We start from the raw sequence: 21055 nt of genomic DNA, 5'->3' as shown, positions 1-21055 counted from the left end.
CCCCTAGGGGACCTCTGGGGACCTCTTTGTCTCTGATCCCTTCAAGGCCCAGCGTGGTCCGGAGACGTTGGCTGAATGGATGACGTGGAGGCGGTGTGATGGGGAGTCGTGGAGGATGGGATGGAGGAGCAGCAGCGTGGCAGTAAGCTAGCTCCTACCGTGGATGGGCCCTGGCACAGCCGTACAGTCCCAGCCTCCCGCAGGAGGTGGGCACATCGGCAAGGCTAGAGGAGTGAACATACCCGTAAACAGTCCTGGCACGGAGTCCGTGTGACAGAGGCTTTTATCACCCCAGCGGTACAGCTGTGCGCGGTGGAAGGCAGACGCGCTCTGAGCTAGAAGATAAGAGCTGGGACAGCCAGGCCTGTCTGGCACCAACCCCCGTGCGCTGAGCCCCTGCCCTCCCTCAAGGGGGTAGGACCGTTGGACTTACGTGAATTCCACCGCACACACTTGGAAAACAAGGGGATTTGAAGCACATGGACCGTTCTTCTTACCATAATTCTCAGTGGCCTGCGCCCCGGAGAAGCTGTGGGGCGGACGCCGGACCTGCCGTTCCCCTCATTCACAGTCTCTGTCCCCACAGGCCTCTCTGGCCGAAGCATCTCGGCGCGTTCCGTGTGGTTTCCGTGCAACCTAAAGCAAGCCTGTGCTTCGTATGGGCAACAGTGCTCTAGTCCAGCAACGGCAGCTAACCAAGCCTGCTGGGCCCCACACACCTGCGAGGCCAGCGAGGGCGTTTCCAGGGCGGCCTCGACAGGATACACTGCGGACCCGCTGGAGCGGTTAAGCCCAGCAAAGCGCAGCTGGGCTGGAACAGCTCCAGGGCAGCAGTGTCCGCTGGTCCCTGCACTACAGTCCCTGGGAGGTCATCCTCAGGCCCCTTCGTCCTTGAAGGGTGAAGAAGCTTCTGGTTCTGTGGCCCGGCAGGCCCGCCCAGCCAGTGGGAGCGCCTTGGGCTTCCTCTGCTTGTGAGTCTAACAGCCCCACTCTGGTCTTGTGGATGGCTCCCCCACTGCTCCGGCCTTTCTGGGATTTACGTTCGGGCCCCAGAATGAAGGCTCCACACCCCGCGGGGAGGCCCTCTCCGAGACAAGAGGGGCTTCTGCGCTGAGACGTTGCCTCTTGTCAATCTCACCGTCAAACCTCAGTCGCGGGTAACAGCTATTGCCTGGATCCGTGTTTCCAAAGTGACCCAGCCTGACAGGCCCTACATCACATCCCAAGTTCACGCCACACAGCGAGAAGGAAAGGAAAATAAAGCCAGGCGACTTCATCATTTGTCTCTCAGGAACACATCTTAGGAATATTTTTTCTCGCAAAGACTCCCGTGCCGAGGACAGGAGAACAACGCGTGTGCATTCATTACATCTCCAACTCGGGAACGCATTCTGGGGCTAATTATTTTTTAACTAACTGATCAGCATGCCTCCGTCAGAAATTGGGATTTATCAGCACAGCGCAGGAAAGGAGAGAACACATTATGATTTTACTTTGGTTAATGTGCAAACGCGCGCTGTGTTTGTAATGGCCTGCGTTCGCTGAGCAGGGGGGGCTGGGAGGAGGAGCAGCTTCCTGCAACAAGGGCGGCGGCTGGGCCAGCTGCCCCGCCGGACACTCTGCTCCCGGACCCGTTCATGCACGTGGCCCCGTGGCCCCGTGGCCCCGTGGTCCCGTGGTCCCGTGGTCCCGTGGCCCCGTGGCCCCGTGGTCCCGTGGTCCTGTGGTCGGAGGTGAGGAGGCAAGAGCCATTTCCTCACTGGGGAGAACTGGACGCCTCGTGTTTGTTCTGCTGATAGAACCAGTTCCACCCGCTTTGTCAGTGGGAAGAAAAAGCCTGAGGCGTGGGCTGGAGGGGGAGGAAGGAGCGTTCACTACAGGGCACGCGCGCGCACAGACACACACACACACACACACACACACACACATACAGGGAACCTGCCCAGAGTAGGGCCCAGATCCATTCATGAGACCCCCCTGTAATCTAGTGATTCTTGTCTTCTCTCGTCCTATTGGAGCGGCCATCTCCGGCGAAGCTTGTCTGCCTGAAAGTAAACGCTCTGTGCTGAAGGCCCCTGATAAAGGGATTTATTTATCAAGCCGCCTGCGTGCCCCTGTGCCCCTGCCAGGAGCTCCTCCTGGCTCTCTCGTGCTCTGGTTTGGAGCCAGGGCCCCAGGGCGCCAGGTTCACCTGGCTGAGCCGAGCCTGGTTACCTCCCCGCCCCCTCCAAGCATCAGGTCCGGCTTTGAAGCAGAATCATCTGGCCGCTCCGGCCTCACCTAGAATGAGGAGCGGGCGGGGCGGCCTCCGCGTGACCACGGAGCAGAGTCCAGCCGCATTCTTTCTGTCCGGCCCTGGTGCCAGGCTGCCGAGGTCTCCGCCTGGGCACGGCCTGATGGGGCACATTCTCGAGCCGGCTCTGCTTTTGTGTTTTAAAGGAGGACATTTCCTCTCCTGTTTTATTTTTTTTTTTTACATTTTATCGAGGAACTATTTTTAAATTATGAAAGAATATACATGCTCATTGTTGAAATTTTAGAAAAAGCAGAAAAAGACCCATTGGGGAAAAAAAAATACATAACCTCACCAGCACCCACACTCCCACTTGGGGTCCTTCCTGTTGACCCTGTGTTCCCGGGGCCTCACAGGTCCTCCAGCCGGGGCGGGGGTTGGGGGAGGGGCAGTCTCAAGCAGCGGGAACACGGGGCCGTGTTTCACATGTTTGCACGCAGCAAGCAGTCACCTGAACGGGGAGAGAATACCTAAGTGATGATGTCTGTAACTGCACTTAGAGATCATGTCGAAGGTCTGCATTTGAGACCTTGGGGGAACATGAGGCTCTCCTGGGTCCCCCACCCCACCCATGGGACTTACACAAACGTATTTGTGCTTCTGTCACATTCGAGACCATACTGCCTTCACCTTTCTATATCTATTGTTTTGTTAACATCTTTACAAGTCCGTGGACATGAGTCCGCGACGCCGTTTCGCTGGCTACGCAGCATGTCGTTATGAGAACCGGCCGTTCTCGTGAGCTGTCCTTCATTAGCGAACAGCCCAGGTGATTCCTTTCCTTTTCACGGCGACAGATGACACCGCACCGAGCATCTTCAGAGGGAACTCTTTGCGCCTCTCCTGGGTTATTTCTGTCAGATGGATTCCTAAGAGGAAAATTACTGGGTCACAGGGTAGGGCCATTGGAGTGTCTTGTTTCTCGTTGCTCAATGTGTTTCTAAATAGGGGGCGCTGGTTGACCCCGAACGCCGGGACATTTCCACGGCTCCGATGACCCTTTCACTGCAGAGGCGACTCACAGAGCACGCTCTCCTTGTGAAAGATTCTAGAAGTGAAGGCCTGACTCGGTTTTCAGTTCTGCAAATGCATTGAACTAGTTCTCTGTGTGCTTATATGAAACGTGTACCTATGAGCTAGTAAAAGCTTGCATATCTCTGTAACTAGAGAAAACATGCTATGTTGTGTGTTCATTTTTTTACACGAGTGGTATCTTATTGCATGTGAATTATAGGACGTGTTTTTTTCCTTCAGCTGCCTGTCTTGGAGCCGTGACTGTGCATATATGACTCTACCTCCCCCTTTCTAGCCTTCCATACGTTTCCATGGGATAGATATCACCTAGTTCAGACAGCTATTCATCTATGCATAAGTATGTGGGCTCATCCCAATTTCCCCCTTTTTGCAAATAGTGCTACAGGGCACATCCTATTACATGAGCAAGTGATTTGAGCAAGTTTTGTTTTTGTTTTTTCTACAATAGAAATCAAGAAATTGGATTTCCGGGTTATGGGATGGATATGCACATATTTAACTTTAATGGGACTGCCAAATTGTAGAGGACACCTTAATTTCCTTTCATTAGGGATATGCTAGGCTGCCTGGGACTTAGGCTTCTCAGGATGTGGTTCTGAAATGTCCTCTGAGGTAGGATGGCCCCCAGCGGTCTGTTCACGTGTCCATTCGTCAGCCCTCCCACCTCTGTGTGTGAGGACCCAGCCTGGCCTGATACAGAGGACACAGCCGGTGAATGTGGGTTAGGTTCTCTCCTCTTGACCAGCCGCACCCTCAAGGGGCCTCCACCCGACACCTGAGTCCTTTCTGCACCTGCCCACCCCGGCTCAGTTTTCTAGACGGCGCTCAAATGTCACCTCTTCTTGGAAGCCTTCCCTGGAGCCCGGGCCGAGGAAGGGAGCCTCTCTTCGTGTCCCCACGGCACCTTAGGAACTGGCTCGTCATGCTCCTTGCGTTTGGAATTCAGTCCTCTCTCCCTGCTGCACTGGATCGTCTCGGGATCTCCGTGGTGCGTGACTTTGGGGCATTGCCTGGTCAGTGTCTGTGGACTGGCGAGTGAACCACAGCAGGCGTGCGTGGCCATCTGTCACTTGGTAAGGGAAAGGGCCAAGTGCACGCAGCATTCCTTATACGGGGCTTAGCAGAGAACGGTCCTAAGAGATTATAATGATGGCTGGTCATTGACCCTTGACAGTGATCATGATGTTGATGAAAATGATGAACAACTGGTAAGTAGGGTAAATCAGAAACTCTCTCACACAGAAATTCAGAACCACATCATTCTCCTCACTCCAGTGTTTCTCCACAAAATCTAGAAGTTTCTCAGGCAATTTGTCTTTTAAAATGTATCACGGGGAATGACAAACAGCAGGAAGGAAGCTGCCCAAAGAGTTGGGATACGTCAGCGTAGCATCATCAATCTCTGGGTAACGCATCGGCTATCAGCAGAAATGTATGAAAAAAAGGCTAGAAATAAATACCTCAAAATGTTCCTAAGGGTTGCACCAGTTCTCTTCTCTACCTACCCTTTTTTGAATCTTTTAGATTATTTTAGCAGGAATATAAATTCATTTTAATTAAAAAAAAAAAATAGAAACAACCCCAAATAGTCTAGCCCAGGGGTGGGCAAACTTTTTGACTCGAGGGCCACAATGGGTTCTTAAACTGGACTGGAGGGCCGGAACAAAAGCATGGATGGAGTGTTTGTGTGAACTAATATAAATTCAAAGTAAAGGAGCGGAGGGGAGAGCAAGAGAACCCTCCGCTCTTTCGGCTCCGCGGGCCGGATAGAACAGCCTAACGGGCCGGATCCAGCCCGCAGGCCGTAGTTTGCCCACGGCTGGTCTAGCCCTTAATGAACTTTCTAAGGGAAACATTCTAAATCACCTGTGATGTGTGTGCACATATGGTAGGAGAAATCATTCCCAGAGGACTCACCAGGAATGGCAGCGGGATACGGTGGTGGCGGTACATTTCCCACGCTCAGGAAGCCCACAGCGGGAGCCACAGACCCAGGTGCTGACAGGGGCCAGGCAGCAGGGAGAAGGGGGGGACCCCACCAGCAGGCCCCCTCCTGTTCTCTGCTAACATTTGCAGGCCCAGGGAAAGCCCACGAACAGAAGTCCGTTTGCCATGTGTCTACGTACGTACACGTTATAAACCGAGTTAACAATGCAAGTACCTGCAGGTCTCTTAACTTGACAAATATACCTTTGTAATGACCAGGAAGGCCACGTTCAAAGTTAGAATTCTCAGACTCCTCAGTTTCCTTACCTGAAAACAATGACCTGGGGAGAACTGGTCCCCTGTCCAATGTCCCCCAGCCCCCAACAAACATCTGCTCTTCTTCCCTTCCCACGCCTGCCTCCAGCTCACACGGCAATGGGCTCTGTGCAGGTGGGTGGGCACCTCGGCCCGCACATCCAAGCTTCAATCCCTTCTCTCCTTCCCCAAGACACCCCTGGCTTTATGGATTCCTGGCAACCTGGGGAAGGGCACGTTTGGAGAGGGGCCGGAGTCGGGCCTCTGAACCACGTGGCCCAAAGCAGGGACCTCCCTGTCACCCCACCGACCTGGGTCTTAGGGCAGCAGCAGCATCGGGGCAGATGGGGATACGGTGACCAAGAGAGCCAGCGCCCTGTCTCCAAGAGCAGCGGCCACTCACTCCAGCCCTGGGTTGCCGCCTGAGCATCTGGGTGGACATGGCTTCCACTCCCTAGAGCAGGAGTCCTCAAACTTTTTAAACAGGGGGCCAGTTCACTGTCCCTCAGACCGTTGGAGGGTTGGACTATAGTTAAAAAAAAACAAAAAAAAAAAACTATGAACAAATTCCTATGCGCACTGCGGGCCCGGGACGAGTCGGCTGCTAAGCAGGACAGGCAGCGGCACCCGGCGGGCCGCATATGGCCCGCGGGCCGTAGTTTGAGGACACCTGCTAGAGAGAAGACACGGATCTGAATTTTCTATGAAAGTGGCTGATCTGCGCATGTCAGCGAAGAATACTTTTTGAAAAACAAGTGAATTACCTTGTAGGCCAGACCTCAGATATCTGTAACCCCCTGCGTGTGATGTCCATGGGCGGAAAGAACATTTAAATTCCATTTACACATGGCTTGACCACTATTTGGTCTTTGAAAAAACATTCGCCAATTCATTATGTCACGGAAGCCCACAAGTAACCGGTGACATGTCCCCATCGCTGTATATGTGTTTGGGTTTCATGCATTTTCTGTTCCCAGTGCAAGTCCAACTTACTTGGTCTTGCACTGGGTGTTTGTCTCCATAAGCCACCGGGAAAGGCCTGAAGTCGGATTTGCACATCTTCCCTCCTGATGCTGACTTCCGTCATGTCCCGCTCTGGCCTGCCGTAAATCCAGGCGCATGCCTCTCACCGCCCTCCCCATGTACCCGCTGCCATTAGCTCTTAGCCTGTCACTCTAGACCAGGGGTGGGCAAACTTTTTGACTCGAGGGCCACAATGGGTTCTTAAACTGGACCGGAGGGCCGGAACAAAGCATGGATGGAGTGTTTGTGTGAACTAATATAAGTTCAAAGTAAAGGAGCGGAGGGGAGAGCAAGAGAACCGGATAGAACAGCCGGATCCAGCCCGTGGGCCGTAGTTTGCCCACGGCTGCACTAGACCTATCTCCATGTCACCAGGACCTACCACAGAGCCTGTCGTCTGGTAGACGCCTAGTACATCTTGTTTGTTCTGGCCTGAATTTGTAGGTGGATGGTTCCCTGTGATCGATCACCTGACTTTTCCCAGTTGCAAGTGAACAATAATCATAGTGGACATTTCGGGGACATTTGCTAAGAGATGTAGGTGTATTACCTCATATAATCCTCTCAACTAACTGCTCAGCAATCTTATCCCCATTTTCCAGACGCAGAAACTGAGGCTCAGACAGACAAAAAGACATTCAGCTGGCAAGTGGCAGAGGTGGGACTCAGACCAATCTTGCCTGATTGAGAAGGTGTGTGTTCTTAGCCAGGAAGCCAGTGCTCCTTAGGAGCGCCACTGACAGGCCTCGCGATGCCTCGAGGTGGGACGCAGAGGAACTTCTATTTTAATTACTAGGCATTTGTTTGCCTCGATATGTACTTATTTCAGTGTGTGTCGGGGAAAAATAAATGCCCATCTGTTTTACGGCACGACATACTGATTTTCCTATTTACATTAGTGATACAAAATTTTCCTGTTAAACTTATTTAGTAAAGTTCTAAAAAGTTGAGTCCATTTACAAATACTGTTGGGTGGCTCATAAATAAGACAGGTAATAGTACTGCGACGCAGCAAAAATGACGTGTCTGGGTGTAGCCAGAGGCTGGAGTTGGGGGAGACGCTGCCTCAGTAACCACCGTACGTGGAGTAGAAGGGAGCCCTCACACCCACAAGGAAACGCATTTTTAAACGCGCACCGAGCGTTTACAAGTTCGTAGAAAAGTGGCTTAAAAAATGCCTCCCAGACCTTGCTTAACGAGGACTGCATCCAGCCTCTTCACTTCTAAATTTGTAGCCTGTTTATTTCTCTTTCCTTCTTCTATTTTTGGAACTTCAGTGGCCGAGTGGATTTTTTAAAAAGGGCTCTCAATAAAAAATGAGCTAGGGGCCCGGAGCGCTCCTCCACCCCCTTTCCACTCGGAGCAAACGGTGCGTTACAGCGCCCTGCACCCAGGGGCTCCTCACCGCCACGCTGCGGGCTTCGGAACAGCAGCCGGAGTGCGCCCACAGCGCTGCCCCTGCCCGGCTGAAGGATCTCCGCCAGGGGTGGGCAAACTTTTTGACTCGAGGGCCACAATGGGTTCTTAAACTGGACCGGAGGGCCGGATACAAAAGCATGGATGGAGTGTTTGTGTGAACTAATATAAATTCAAAGTAAACATCATTACATAAAAGGGTACCGTCTTTTTTTTTTTATTTCAATAGTTTTATTCATTTCAAACATTTTAACAAGAAGAATGTAAACACTAATTATTATAATTTGAAACTTCAAAAAATGGAGAAATCATAGCACAATAACATACCTTATATTGAAGATGGCAAAGGCAAAATAAAATTGCCTAACAAAGGAAAGGTACAAAAGCCTTTCAAATTAAACTTAAATATAATAAAATAATTTAAAACTAAAACAAATAGAAAAGAACAAAATGTGTCAACAGTAAATTAAACATTTTCTTTAGTGCAACTTGCAAATTATGCCCGGGACGTAGATGTAGATGGCAATGTAGACTGGGTTGGAAGGTTTTTGGTCTTTAAAACGTCAACTTCAGTGGGAACAGTGTTGTTGATCTCCTTTTTAGCGAATGCTCTGATCCTGTGCTCTCCAGGGGCGTGTCTCCCTACATCACCACGATAACGTGTCTAGGCATTCCCAGGGTGATGTCGGGGGACGTGTGCGCGGGCATTACAAGGAGCCTCTGGAAGATGGAGAGGTTGTTCCTTCTACTGAATGGGGATATAAATCCGCCCACTCAGAAGAAGGAGCTGCGGCCGTGTTTCCCGACGTTGCCATGTTAACACTGCTGCTGGTGAAGGAGCGGAGGGGAGAGCAAGAGAACCCTCCGCTCTTTCGGCTCCGCGGGCCGGATAGAACAGCCGAACGGGCGGATCCGGCCCGCGGGCCGTAGTTTGCCCACGGCTGATCTCCGCGCTTCCTATATTGCACAGGGGCCGTGGGACCTGAAGGTACTGCTGTGGGGCCAGGTCCTTCAAGAAACCCATTACTGAGAATGAGCACAGCTCCATCAGAAACTGGCACATCCAGTCGGATGTGATGGTGCCCATTAATATTAGATAATGACTGCCTCTGCAGTTGTTTGGGGTGGTGATAACTTAGTGCGTGTGTTTGTATGTAATTGTGTTTATGTGTGTATGCATGTTTGTGTGGGTTTGTGTATGTATGTTTGTGTGTATGTGTGTGTATGTCTCTGTCTCTCTGTGTGTTTGTATGTATGTTTGTGTGTATGTGTTTGTGTGTTTATGTGTATGTCTGTGTGTTTGCCTGTGTGTGTATGTGTCTGTATGTTTGCATTTGGGTACGTGTGTCTGTGTGTATGTGTGTGCGTGTGCAAGCATTATTGAATCACTTCAAGGCAATCCACTTCATTAAGGAGCTGCTTACCACTGGGGGGAATATCGTTAAAGACTAGCTTAATGCTCTTGTGGAACTGGCCCTGAGATGACTCAGCCCAATGAAGCCATTACCCGTTTTATGCATCTTACACAAGACTGAAATGGTTTACTGAGTGTATAAAACCACTCTCCAGGATTTACAACGACTGATTTGCCAGAAGATCAACAGCGTGGTCCAAGTTTTATGCCACTCGTGCCTTGATGTACACTATTAGGAGATTACTGTATTTCCCCCAAAACACCAACAATAAAATCTAGAGAACTCTAAGATTTTCCAAAGCATGCTTGTTAGCTAAGTTCAACCTAACATTTATGACTTTGGGACTCACTTGAGACTTGTATATAAGGAAGAAAAAAATTGATTAATTCAACACTCACTCACTAAAGGCCTGCCATGAGCTGGGCATAATGCCAGGTCCAGGGGATACAAAAGACAAAGAAGAAAGTGCCTGACCTGGAGGAGTAACTCTAATGGGATCCAAAGAATCAATAGGACAATAGTCAGTTATGTGGCCAAGTGTCTGTGCCAACCTAGAAGACACGCACCTCTGCTTGGGGCTCAGGGCAGGCCAGCGAGGGCACTTGAGTAGGGGGAGCCCCACTGGCAAACGCATCCGTGTTCTTGGCAGTCAGATCCCCAGGGAAAGGCCTAGGGCAGGGGTGGGCAAACTTTTTGACTCGAGGGCCACAATGGGTTCTTAAACTGGACCGGAGGGCCGGAACAAAAGCATGGATGGAGTGTTTGTGTGAACTAATATAAATTCAAAGTAAAGGAGCGGAGGGGAGAGCAAGAGAACCGGATAGAACAGCCGGATCCGGCCCGCGGGTCGTAGTTTGCCCAAGGCTGGCCTAGGGGAACTGTGTGAGCATGGAAGACTCTTGTTACCCCTCCAAAGACTCCCCCTTCTCCTTTCTAGCAGAGTCCTGACTTTGTTTTATGTTTCATGTTGGGGTCCTTTGGTCTCAGAGAAGGTAGGCCCAGGTCTGGTCTATATCAAAGATTGTGACCCAGTTCTATGTAACAGGAAGTGTGTTGGTGGGCCCTTGGGAAAGCCCGTTCCTCCCTGGTCACAGGAAAGCACAGACCAGCAACTCTCAGCTCTTTGAAGCTCTGGGCTTCTTACTTCGAAACGCCCTACGTGATGACTGGAGTTGTAGGGGTCATCTTAGGACCCTGCAGGGAGGGCCGAGGTTCCAACCGGACCCTGACATCATTGACCAACCTCTGGACTTCTTGATGTCTGAGAAAAATAACCTCTTGTTCAAGTCGCTCTTCCTCACCCAGATGGTATTCATGATTGATTCAACGTCCCGGGAAGTGTCTCGGGATACTTGGAACAATGCTCTCGGAGAGTCGCAAGAGGTGATGCTGAACTGCCCTGCAGGTCAGGTGGCCAGGTGCAGGGGATGCCATGTTAAGGAGGCTGGCAGTGCTTTCCAGGTGATCGGCCCTCTCCTGGTGGATTGTGGAGAGGATTGTGGGTGGCATACAGGCAGGACCGACATAGCCTCGAATCAGACCATGAGAAATGTAGTTCCTTTTCCATTCTCCTTCAGTCCTTCTAATGGCATAAAGAAGACCTTCCCAGATTGGTAGTAAGTCTTTATCAACTCTCACCCTTTTAATCTTCCTTGTTAACAAAGGGAAGGAAGGCCTCAGACCTATGGCCTTTGATAAGCATATGAGACCTAGGGGAAATTCAATACATGATTTTGTTTTCATTGTTTTAAATATGATCATTACCTTTTGGTTATAGTTTTCACTTTGGGTGGTGAATCAAGTTGCCTTGAGTGTATATTTATTTTTTTTTTCTAAAGGTGAGCCAGCTTATAGAAAAATAGGAAATATACGATAGTGTAGGAGCGACACCAATATGGCCAAAAAAAAAAATGTGATGCTGGAAGCGAAAATTGCTGACGTTTGGAAAGAACATCAGCCATACATCAGGAAGTCACTGCAAGTGTTTAGGCAATGGCTTCGTGTAATTAGGCTCTCCATTTAGAAAGATTCATTGAGCAAGGCCAGGTATTAAGCCTGAAGATGGCTTTCATTTAAAAAAAAAAAAAATCCAGGTGAGGAATGATCAGGCTTAAACCAAAGTGGAGATGGAGAGAAAGAGGAGATGCTGAGGCAATAATATGAAGAAGACCTGGGGTCCAAATAGAGGGTAAAGGAGAGGGAGGCATTTAGAATGACTCCCACAGGCAATTGAGAGAAAGCATCATGGCACCATTGGGTGAGCTAGAGAAAATGGGAGGGGAGCTAAGGCTGGGAAGGAGGTGATGGGTTCAGTTGGCCACACGGGATTGAAGGTCCCTTGTTAAACCCAGATGGGGAAGGCCTGTGGACCACTGGCTCTCAACGTGTGTTCATCAAATCAGCAGCATCGGCCTCACCCGAAAGCCCATTAGAGATGCAAGTTCTCAGATCCCATACCTATGCAATCAGAGATCTTGGTTTGTTTTAACTGGTCCTCCAGATGATTCTGCTGCACTAAGATTTGAGGACCATGGTTAGAGGAAAGAGTCTGGGTCGAGCTATCTGGAGAAAAGAACTGACTTTAGACAAGGCCCTTCCCTGGACCTCAGCTTCCTCAACTGCAAAATGAGGTCATTGACTTGCCTATAAGACCCCAGGTAAGTCATGAAACACCTCTGCGTCTAAGTACCCCACCCTATGACATCCACCTCCCTTTTCTTCTTTGGCTTATAGAATATCAATTTTTAACTAAGTGCAGGAGCGTGAAATAAAGACCATACTTCCCAACCTCTTTGCCATTAGCTGTGACCACATGGCCACGTTCTGGCCAATGGGAGGAGGATGAAAGTGATGCACGCGTCTTCTGGGAAGTTTTCTCAAAGGGAAGGGTTATGTCCTTCGTTACCGTTGCCTCCTGCCTTCCGTCTGGAAGACAGACGTGACGGCTGGAGCTTGCCCAGCTATCTCAGATCAGAAGGCAGCCGTTACATGTTGAGGCCGGAAAACGCTCCACTGGAATGAACCTGGTTTCGGATGACTTCCTGAAAGCACCCGCCAGCCCTTGGTTGACTCCCGATCTTCATTTATGCGAGAAAGGAGCTTTTTCAGTTTTAGCCATTCTTCGTTTGGTTTTTCTGTGCTTTCACGTTATGAGAAAATCTCTTCTACCTTGTAACTTCATTAGAAAATAGTATGAGAAAACGGAGTCAGAATTCTTGGGGGCAGGGCCTGGGCGTGTGCATGTCATGGGCTCCCCTGGGGACTCATGCACATAAAGTCTGAGGTTGGATGCTGACGAATCTAGTCTTTAGGAATACACACACTGCAAGGATAGGGAATGAGCCATTTGGACATAAAAAGAAAGGAGCAGCTTCAGTGTGTTTCTCATAGAGGTGACTTTCTTTGAACCTTTATTGCTAAAGGGTTCTGAAGTGAAACTCTTCTGGTAGTAAAAATCCTGGCCGAGAGGAGATCAGCCACCTGGACAAACTGGACCAGGGACTGAGTCCGTGGCCATGTTGGGGCCACGGTTTTGGTCTGTGGCTCCCGGCTCTCTGGTCCCCGCATCTTCCCTGCAAGCTCCCAAAAGCTGTTCATTTCCAGCATCGCAGATGCCAATCCTCCAGCCTCGCCACGGGGTGCGAGCTGGCAGCCGTGTGGCAGCGCGGCCACGGTTCTGAGGCGGGGAAGGCAAGCGTGTCCCATCCCCACGGCGCGGGTAACGTGGGGCCGCGGCCCGCCCGCCAAGGTGGCCGGAGCCACCGAAGATGCAAGTCATGCCGTGTGACGCAGTCCCGGAGGCCGCCCTGTTCCAGCTCACCTGGCAAATCTCTGCCAGGATGCAGCATTCCTTCAGTCCCAGGGCGTCGGGGGGACCGGCTTCCCACCCCCTCCCCATCAAGGTGGCTTTTCAGCTGTGGACGCCATGCTAACGCTCGCCCCTCCCGGGGGAAAGCGGGGGAAAACTCCGTTCACAAAGGCTAGGGGACACCGAGAGAAACTGTCACCGGCAACGAACGGTTAGCAACAGCGGTGCCTTCTGAGTCACAGGCACACGTTCCGGTATGGAAACGGGGGGAAGGGCAGAAGCGGGGTTTAATGCAGCCTGCGGTGGGGACTTGGTTTTGTTTCTGGCCTTCCCCGACCTTCACAGAAGGTGCCTTTGGACGGCCTGACTACATTGTTGTTTAGTTTCACTAAAATCTGCATCCCCCCACCACCTTAGAATGCTTAGGGCCGCCAAAACCGGTTTGGCTCAGTGGATAGAGCGTCGGCCTGCGGACTGAAGGGTCCCGGGTTCGATTCCGGTCAAGGGCATGTACCTTGGTTGCGGGCACATCCCCAGTGGGGGGCGTGCAGGAGGCAGCTGATCGATGTTCCTTTCTCATCGATGTTTCTGACTATCCTTCTTCCTTCCTCTCTGTGAAAAATCAATAAAATATATATTAAAAAAAAAAAAAAAAAGAATGCGTAGGGCCGCTGCTGGCCAATGCTGATGGGATTAGCCTCTCAGGGGGCCCGGCACACACCTGCCCGGACCTGCCTTCTCACCACGCTCACCACAACCCCAAGGACACCGTGTCCTCAGCTCCCTGCGGAAAGCTCCTGGGCCACCAACTCCGACACCATCCATTGCTTTCAGCACTTCTGCACGCGGCGAGCATGTGCCACGGGACTTATGGTGGTGCGTGGTGGCTCTTTCGGTCGGGGTGTCCGAATGGCACAGCGCGCCTCCGTGCCTTCTGGAAAGGAACTGAAGCGGGGCTGATGCTTGTCCGACTCCGGGGTGCCGTTCCCGCCTAGAGTCTTCGGGGCCCGATGGAGTCGCACAGTGCGCAGCCTGGGCGGCCTTGGGGGGTGGCCCTGATCGCTCAAGTCATCAGACCGGCCCCTGCGGAGCCTGGGCATGTGCTGATGGGGAAAGGCTGACAGCGTGTGCTTCAAGGGCAGCGTGGAGGACACCAGAGCTGGAGTGGGGCAGAGTTCACTCTGTGGGATTATGGGGTGAGATTTATATCGCCTGCCAAGCTTGCAGGGAGGCCGCTGAAGGAGGTATGAGGGCCTTGCTTCCTGGGAGGCTCCGGGTTTGGGGTGTGGTTGACCTCAAACCCCAGAGGGTGCTGGGCAGTAGGCAGCAGGGGACATGCACTCACCAAGCTATGAGCTCTCTGAAGGGGTGTCAGCCCTCGCTGGACGAGGAGGGAGGTTTTGTTCTTTCCTTTTTGAAAATCTATTTGCGCCGTAATGTTTGGGCAGAGGCTGCTTTCCCTGCAACCCCAAGCTTCCCAGTGGGCGGGCTTCCTGGGGGGGGGGCCCGTTCTGCCAGCAGAGTGCTCAAGCCAGCACGCATCTGCAACGCTAGGTCCCTTTGGAGATCCCAAATGGAGCCGCTGAATTGTTGTCATGGTTACCTGGGACAGTTTCGGAGGCCAGAATGTTTTCAAGGAGGGCAGCCCTGAGCTGGGTATCCTGGGTTTCTGCGTAGGCAACTGAGCCCAGAGAATTGCTTCCCTCTTCCTTCTCCCATCCTCCCAGTCCCTCCCCGGGAGCCTGGCTGATCACTCAGCCCAGCCCAACGCGACAGCCCACGCCGCCTCAGCCTTCCGAGATCAGGCTGACCTGGCAGCGCCCTGGCGGGCTTGGGCTGCCTCCTCCCTCTGCCAACCGGCACAGGTTCCCGGACTCGCTCATGCATGCAGCTGCTTCTAGGCGAACGACATCTGTGAAGCAGCTCTCTGCACTTCATATATTAATAAGGAACTGACATTTTTGAAAACCTATGAGCCCTGCGCTTCACACGTATCTCATGTAATTTACCAACCTACTGCTGGAGGAAATATCCTTCACATTTTATCTGCGAGGAACCAGAGGAAGCAGAGGTGATGCCTGGGGCTGTACAGCAGGAAGCAGCAGAGCTGGGATTCAAATTCGGCTTGGTAGGTTCCAAAGACAGTCAGTCCTCTCTGCTCCAAGTAACGGCTGCCATGTTAGCCACCGAGCATGGGTAGCTCCAAAAAGGACTCTGCACTGTCTGCTGGGCACGCAACATCCACTAGGTCGTTTAATAAACACGTCCCGAGTCTGCTCCATGCAGACCTCCTGCAGGCTACCGGAGACACACAGGTAAATCGGGCACCATGCTTGTCCTCAGGAAACTAACCCCCTGACAAGCAGCAGCAGTGTAAAAAGGGGGACTCTGTAGGATGCTAGGTTCCTTTCCGTGGTGCTCAAGGAATCTGTTTTCCTCCCCGCGTCCCTCCATGCTCCCCCTGCCGAGTGCGGTGGGGGAAGATAAGCAGCTAGAAAGAGGGCAGTCAGGGAGCCAATCTGGAGGAAGTGACGGCTGACAGCCAAGTCTCAGAGTCTGCCCAGATGTGGGGAGTAAACAGCAGAGTAGGCCCGATCCCTGTGCCCCAGGTACTTGCAGGAGAGCTACAGGGATAAAATTCATGCTTGTGACACGATAAGAAAGAATAAAAACCCCTAAGGCTCTGCGCAGGTGTTCTACATGGAAGTGTTGGAAGATTGAAAAGCCAAGGCGGCAGAAGCTGGGGCCGTTGAGGGAAGGCTACGGAAATGAAGTAGAAGCCACCTTTGTTCATAAACGGGTCTTCTTAAAGGTCTTTGATCTCTCTCTTCCTCCCACTCTTGCCATAGTCACTTCTGGCTCTACTCTAATTTCTTTTTTTTTTTTTTTTCGTTTTAAATTTCCTACTAAAGGAAAACACTCACCTATTCAACATCTTTAGAGCTTGTGCCGAGAGCAAGGCGTTCATTCACCTGCACCCTGATGGTGGTCACAGTGGTGGGACCGTGTAACGATGAACAGGACATCGTTACACAACCTAACTGAGAAAGTGGGAGGGAGAGGAGTTCCAAACCAAACAGCTGTGGAATGAACTAATTCAGCCCAGGAAGGGGGGCTGTCGTTCAGGAATGACTTCATCCTTGCAGGTTTGTCCATTCATTTCTTCAGCATTCCTTCTCGGATGCCTCCTACCTACAGGGCCTCTCCTCAGAGAGCCCACAGCTGAGCACAGGTGCCATGGACATAAGCAGCCACGACCACATACAGTGCTGTGATACACAAGCACCAGGGGCACACAGAGCCGTGGGTGCTCAGAGATCATTCACAAGACAGCGTGGGGCAGCTTTTGAACCGAGAACTAAAGCTAAAAAGGGGGTTACCAGTGGAGAAGAGAGGAAGGGAAGGGGGAAAGCACTGAGAGTATGTTTGAAACAGCGCGGTGTGGGGCGTTTGGGGGGAGGGGGGTGAGTTTTAAGATTCACAAAGGCCTTGCCCAGCACTGCTCAGTGGTTGAGCGTGGACCTATAAACCAGGTCACGGGTGGATTCCCGGACAGTGCACATGCCTGGATTGTGGGCTGGATTCCCAATGTGGGGTGTGCAGGAGGCAGCTGATCAATGAGTCTCTCTCATCACTGATGTTTCTATCTCTCTCTCCCTCTCCCTTCCTCTCTGAAATCTCCCCCCCCCCCCCCGCCCCTCTCTCCTCTCTCTCTCTCTATGTAAATTTACAAAGACCTTGAACACCAAACTTAGACGAGGTAATGGGCAAACCATATAAGAGATCTGAGCGGGTGAGGGAGGACCACACGATTTTTGTTTTGAAAATGCCCCTCTGCTACAGCGGGTAAGGTGGGCTAGAAGGGGATGGACACCAGGGCTCAGCCACTGGCGGCTCCAGCAGCTGTATCTTTGTGCCCGAAAGGCTGCACCAGACCTAAGCCAGGCTGGGGGTGGGGGTGGGGGTGGGGGTGGGGTGGGGGCTGGGGGTGAAGGGTGAAGGGAGAGTCTGGGACATACGCAGTTCTAGGCACCATACAGCTGCTGGGAGATCTCCCTCTGGGGCGGAGCTCGGGATAGCACGTGACGCCTGGGGAACCACCTTTACTATGGGCAGTCCTTCCGTTCACCCGCGTTTTCAGGGGGTCACCACTTCGGTACCCAACACCTTGCCCCTTTTCCGTGGTGCTCACGGAATCTGTTCTCTTCCCCGCGTCCCTCCATGCTCCTCCTGCCGAGTGCGGTGGGGGAAGATAAGCAGCGAAGGAGGCCTTTGCCCACCCTAAAGATGGCGACCCGCCGCGCTCACTCCGGGTGGGGGCGGGGTCCGGGCGGCCGGCCTCACTGGGCGAGGCGCTGACGGAAGGGGCGTCTCTCGAGGTAACTTTTCGACCTTCCTGGGAGGGGAATCTAAGGGGAGGGGCGTGGCCCCGTCTCAATTCTGACAGCGGATTGGTCTCTCAGCAGGTGGGCGGGGCGTCCGCGGCAGCCCACCCCTCCCTCGGCGAACCGGAAGTGTCTCTCGCTCTTTCCAGCTGGTTGTCATTTCACTCGGCTCGGTCCTAAGGAGAAGGACTCAGCCGCGGCTGCGGGACCCGAGCACCGGGAGGTGGCGGCGGCGGCGGCGGCGGCGCCTGCGGCGACAGCAGAGGAGGAAGAAGGGGAGAAGAAGAAGAGCTAGGCGGAGGCCGCCACGACGACAGCGGGCACTGCGGACCGGGGTAAAGCGACGCTGGCGGCGGCGGCGACGACGACGACGACGACGGCCCAGCAACCGTGAGGAGAAACAAAAGCCTTCTAAATTATAGTTTAAAAAAAAACAAAAAAACCTTGGGGAAAAAAGAGAGAGCGCGCAAAGGGGGGAAGGCCCGTCTCCTTTAACGACACTAGTGGGGTTTTCCTTTCTTTCCTCCCTGCGGAGAATCGAACTGAGAGAACTGAACAAACCGCCCCTGGGTCCCATGAGGGAACAACACCGCGGAGCCGCCGCGAGGGGAAGAGGCCGAGCCCGCAGGACCTTCCAGGTCGCCCCCGAGGTCCCCGCGCCCCCGGGCCGCCGGCTCGCCCTCGTCCAGTCTCGCTAATCCCTCCCGATCGCGACCCCCCTCGGAGGGAGAAACGGGTGTTTCCAGCCCATTTCATGGGGGAGAGGAAGCCGGGGGGAGCCCAAGAACAGCGACCGCAGCGAGATCTGCACCCAGAGCCTCAGGGACAGCCCCCGAGGCCAACACTGCACCCCGCGAAGGAGCAGACACAGGACCCGGAACAGCAGAAACCTCCCTGCGGTCATCTCCCCATTAGTCGATGCTGATTTCCTCTCCCGCAACCAGGAATTCACCGCCCGCCCCAGATACCCTAATATAATCTATCTATCTATCTATATATAAATATATAATATATAATGTTCTTAAATTATTCCTGATTTTTTTTAACCAAGCTGCCAAGAAAAGAACGTATTCTCCCCCTCCCCTTTTAGCCCTATTCTAATTTTTATGTGAGTGAATCTAAACTGCTGAGGAAGACCATATGTGATTGTTAAATTATATATATACATATATATATATATTTTTACTCCGCGCAATGCTTATTCTTCTACATCCATAGATGCTTGAGAAGCTGTGTTTTTGTCATTCATGTACATTTTCCTTTGGAAAAACAAAGCGCCTATTTTACTAACCAAAGACTTGATTTTTACCCTCTTCGTTTTTATTCCTTCCTAGAAAGAAGCCCATTTGGATGAGATTTGGGTTGTTGTTGTTTTTTTTTTAGTGTGGTGTTTTTTTTCTTTTCTTTTCAGAGACCAGAATTCCAAATCAGAACTATTTAGGGTGATAAGCTGCAATCTTTGAGCTAGCTATTAATAAGACATTTCAAACAAACAAATATTTTGGGTAGAGGATACAAAGGCGTGAAACATCAGGTTGTCGTGTTTTTATTTTTTATTTTTTGTTTTTTATTGTAAGATTCTGCTCCTAAAAATAATAAATGGGGGATTACGGGTTTGGAGTGCTAGTGCAAAGCAATACTGGGAATAAATCTGCTTTTCCAGTCCGATTCCACCCGCATCTGCAGCCTCCACACCATCACCAAAATGCCACCCCCAGCCCTGCTGCTTTTATAAATAATAACACAGCTGCCAATGGCAGCAGTGCGGGCTCAGCCTGGCTCTTCCCTGCTCCGGCTACCCACAACATTCAGGATGAGATCTTGGGGTCAGAAAAAGCTAAGAGTCAGCAACAGGAACAGCAAGACCCTTTGGAAAAGCAGCAGCTCTCCCCCAGCCCCGGTCAGGAAGCTGGAATACTGCCTGAAACGGAGAAGGCAAAATCGGAAGAAAATCAAGGGGACACTTCTTCAGAAAATGGCAATGGGAAGGAGAAGATCAGAATCGAATCACCAGTGTTGACAGGGTTTGATTATCAAGAAGCTGCGGGGCTAGGTACTTCCACCCAGCCCCTGACATCCAGCGCATCGTCTCTGACTGGCTTCAGTAACTGGTCAGCGGCCATCGCGCCTTCCTCCTCTACAATCATCAACGAAGATGCCAGTTTCTTTCACCAGGGAGGGGTCCCCGCTGCTTCGGCTAATAACGGTGCTCTGTTGTTTCAAAATTTCCCCCATCATGTCAGCCCTGGCTTCGGAGGCAGCTTCTCCCCTCAGATCGGGCCTCTCTCCCAGCACCACCCTCATCATCCTCACTTCCAGCATCATCACAGCCAGCATCAGCAGCAAAGGAGGTCTCCTGCCAGTCCCCACCCCCCACCGTTCACACATAGAAATGCTGCTTTTAACCAGCTGCCTCATTTGGCGAATAATCTTAACAAACCCCCCTCTCCATGGAGCAGCTACCAGAGTCCCTCTCCTACACCCTCTTCTTCCTGGAGCCCAGGAGGTGGTGGATATGGTGGCTGGGGAGGTTCCCAAGGCCGCGATCACCGCAGAGGGCTGAATGGAGGAATAACGCCCCTGAACTCCATCTCGCCTTTGAAGAAAAATTTCGCAAGCAATCATATTCAGCTCCAGAAGTACGCTCGCCCCAGCTCTGCCTTTGCTCCTAAGTCCTGGATGGAAGATAGCTTGAACAGGGCTGACAACATTTTTCCTTTTCCGGTAAGATTGTGTTCCACTAACAGATAAAGATGAATAAGGAAATGGCCTGGTGTAGTATCTAACTAAGAGTTTGAATTGTCCATGTTCCTATCAGAGCTCTTCTTAGAATATGAGTTACTAGACGTTATTTTGGTAGGAGAGGAGGGTAACTTGGAACAAAATATTCAGCTGTTTCTTGGGTAAATTTCTCCTTGTAATCTTCCCATAGAAAATTGTATGACTTGGCATAATTAATACCAGGTAGCTGGCTAGCGATGTCGTAATTATTAACTGTAATACCTTTCTAGCCTGACAAGAGAATCAGGGTTAGTTTTTCCCTACTTATTTACATGAAGTGCATAATGTAAAGATACCTTTTGCTGTGGAAACGGCTGAGCATTTCTACCTATATGCAGTAACGATATGACCAAAAAAATTCCTTTTTCTCCACTGTAAGGTGGCAAGTCACTGAAAACCAACCCTTAAAATTGTAGTTTTCTCACGCTTACACTTCACACCTGGAACCTCTCTGAACCATGCGGTGTGAACAGTCTGAACTCATTAATTTCCTTTGAAACCTCCGCAGTTTCTGGCCTGCCTTGTGTCAGCAAGGACTGCTGGAGAAATGATCTGTGTTTTCTTCATGCTCATGTATTGTGAGTACTATGAAACTGTAGATCTCAGAGTGACTCTTTTATGATGCCTTTCACCCATTTGTTTATTTTCCAATGTTAAC

General features: G+C 51.6%; 1 protein-coding gene across 12 annotated transcripts in view; it reads left to right on the top strand.

Annotated features, from left to right (window-relative positions):
* The window catches only part of CPEB4 (cytoplasmic polyadenylation element binding protein 4), a 354407-nt gene that overhangs the window by 281208 nt on the left and 52144 nt on the right, over positions 1 to 21055 (top strand). For 2 of the 12 annotated variants that reach the window (XM_080671577.1, XM_080671583.1), the window contains exon 1: positions 17780 to 18006. The exons of 4 other annotated variants lie outside the window; for them this stretch is intronic. Coding sequence is in view for 4 of the 8 variants with exons in the window: in XM_080671580.1 (XP_080527706.1) it covers positions 19216 to 20340 (1125 nt within the window). In the remaining 4 variants the exon portion in view is untranslated. Of the gene's footprint in view, positions 1 to 17757; positions 18007 to 18781; positions 20341 to 21055 lie in introns of those variants that run through there. 6 more of the 12 variants (XM_080671585.1, XM_080671578.1, XM_080671580.1 and 3 more) reach the window with 6 other exon arrangements.

This window comes from Plecotus auritus (assembly GCF_963455305.1).
Source record: "Plecotus auritus genome assembly, chromosome: 6".
In the NCBI taxonomy this organism is placed as follows: Eukaryota; Metazoa; Chordata; class Mammalia; order Chiroptera; family Vespertilionidae; genus Plecotus; species Plecotus auritus.
Note: the sequence above shows the minus strand (reverse complement) of the source record. Positions and strands in the feature narration are given on the sequence as shown.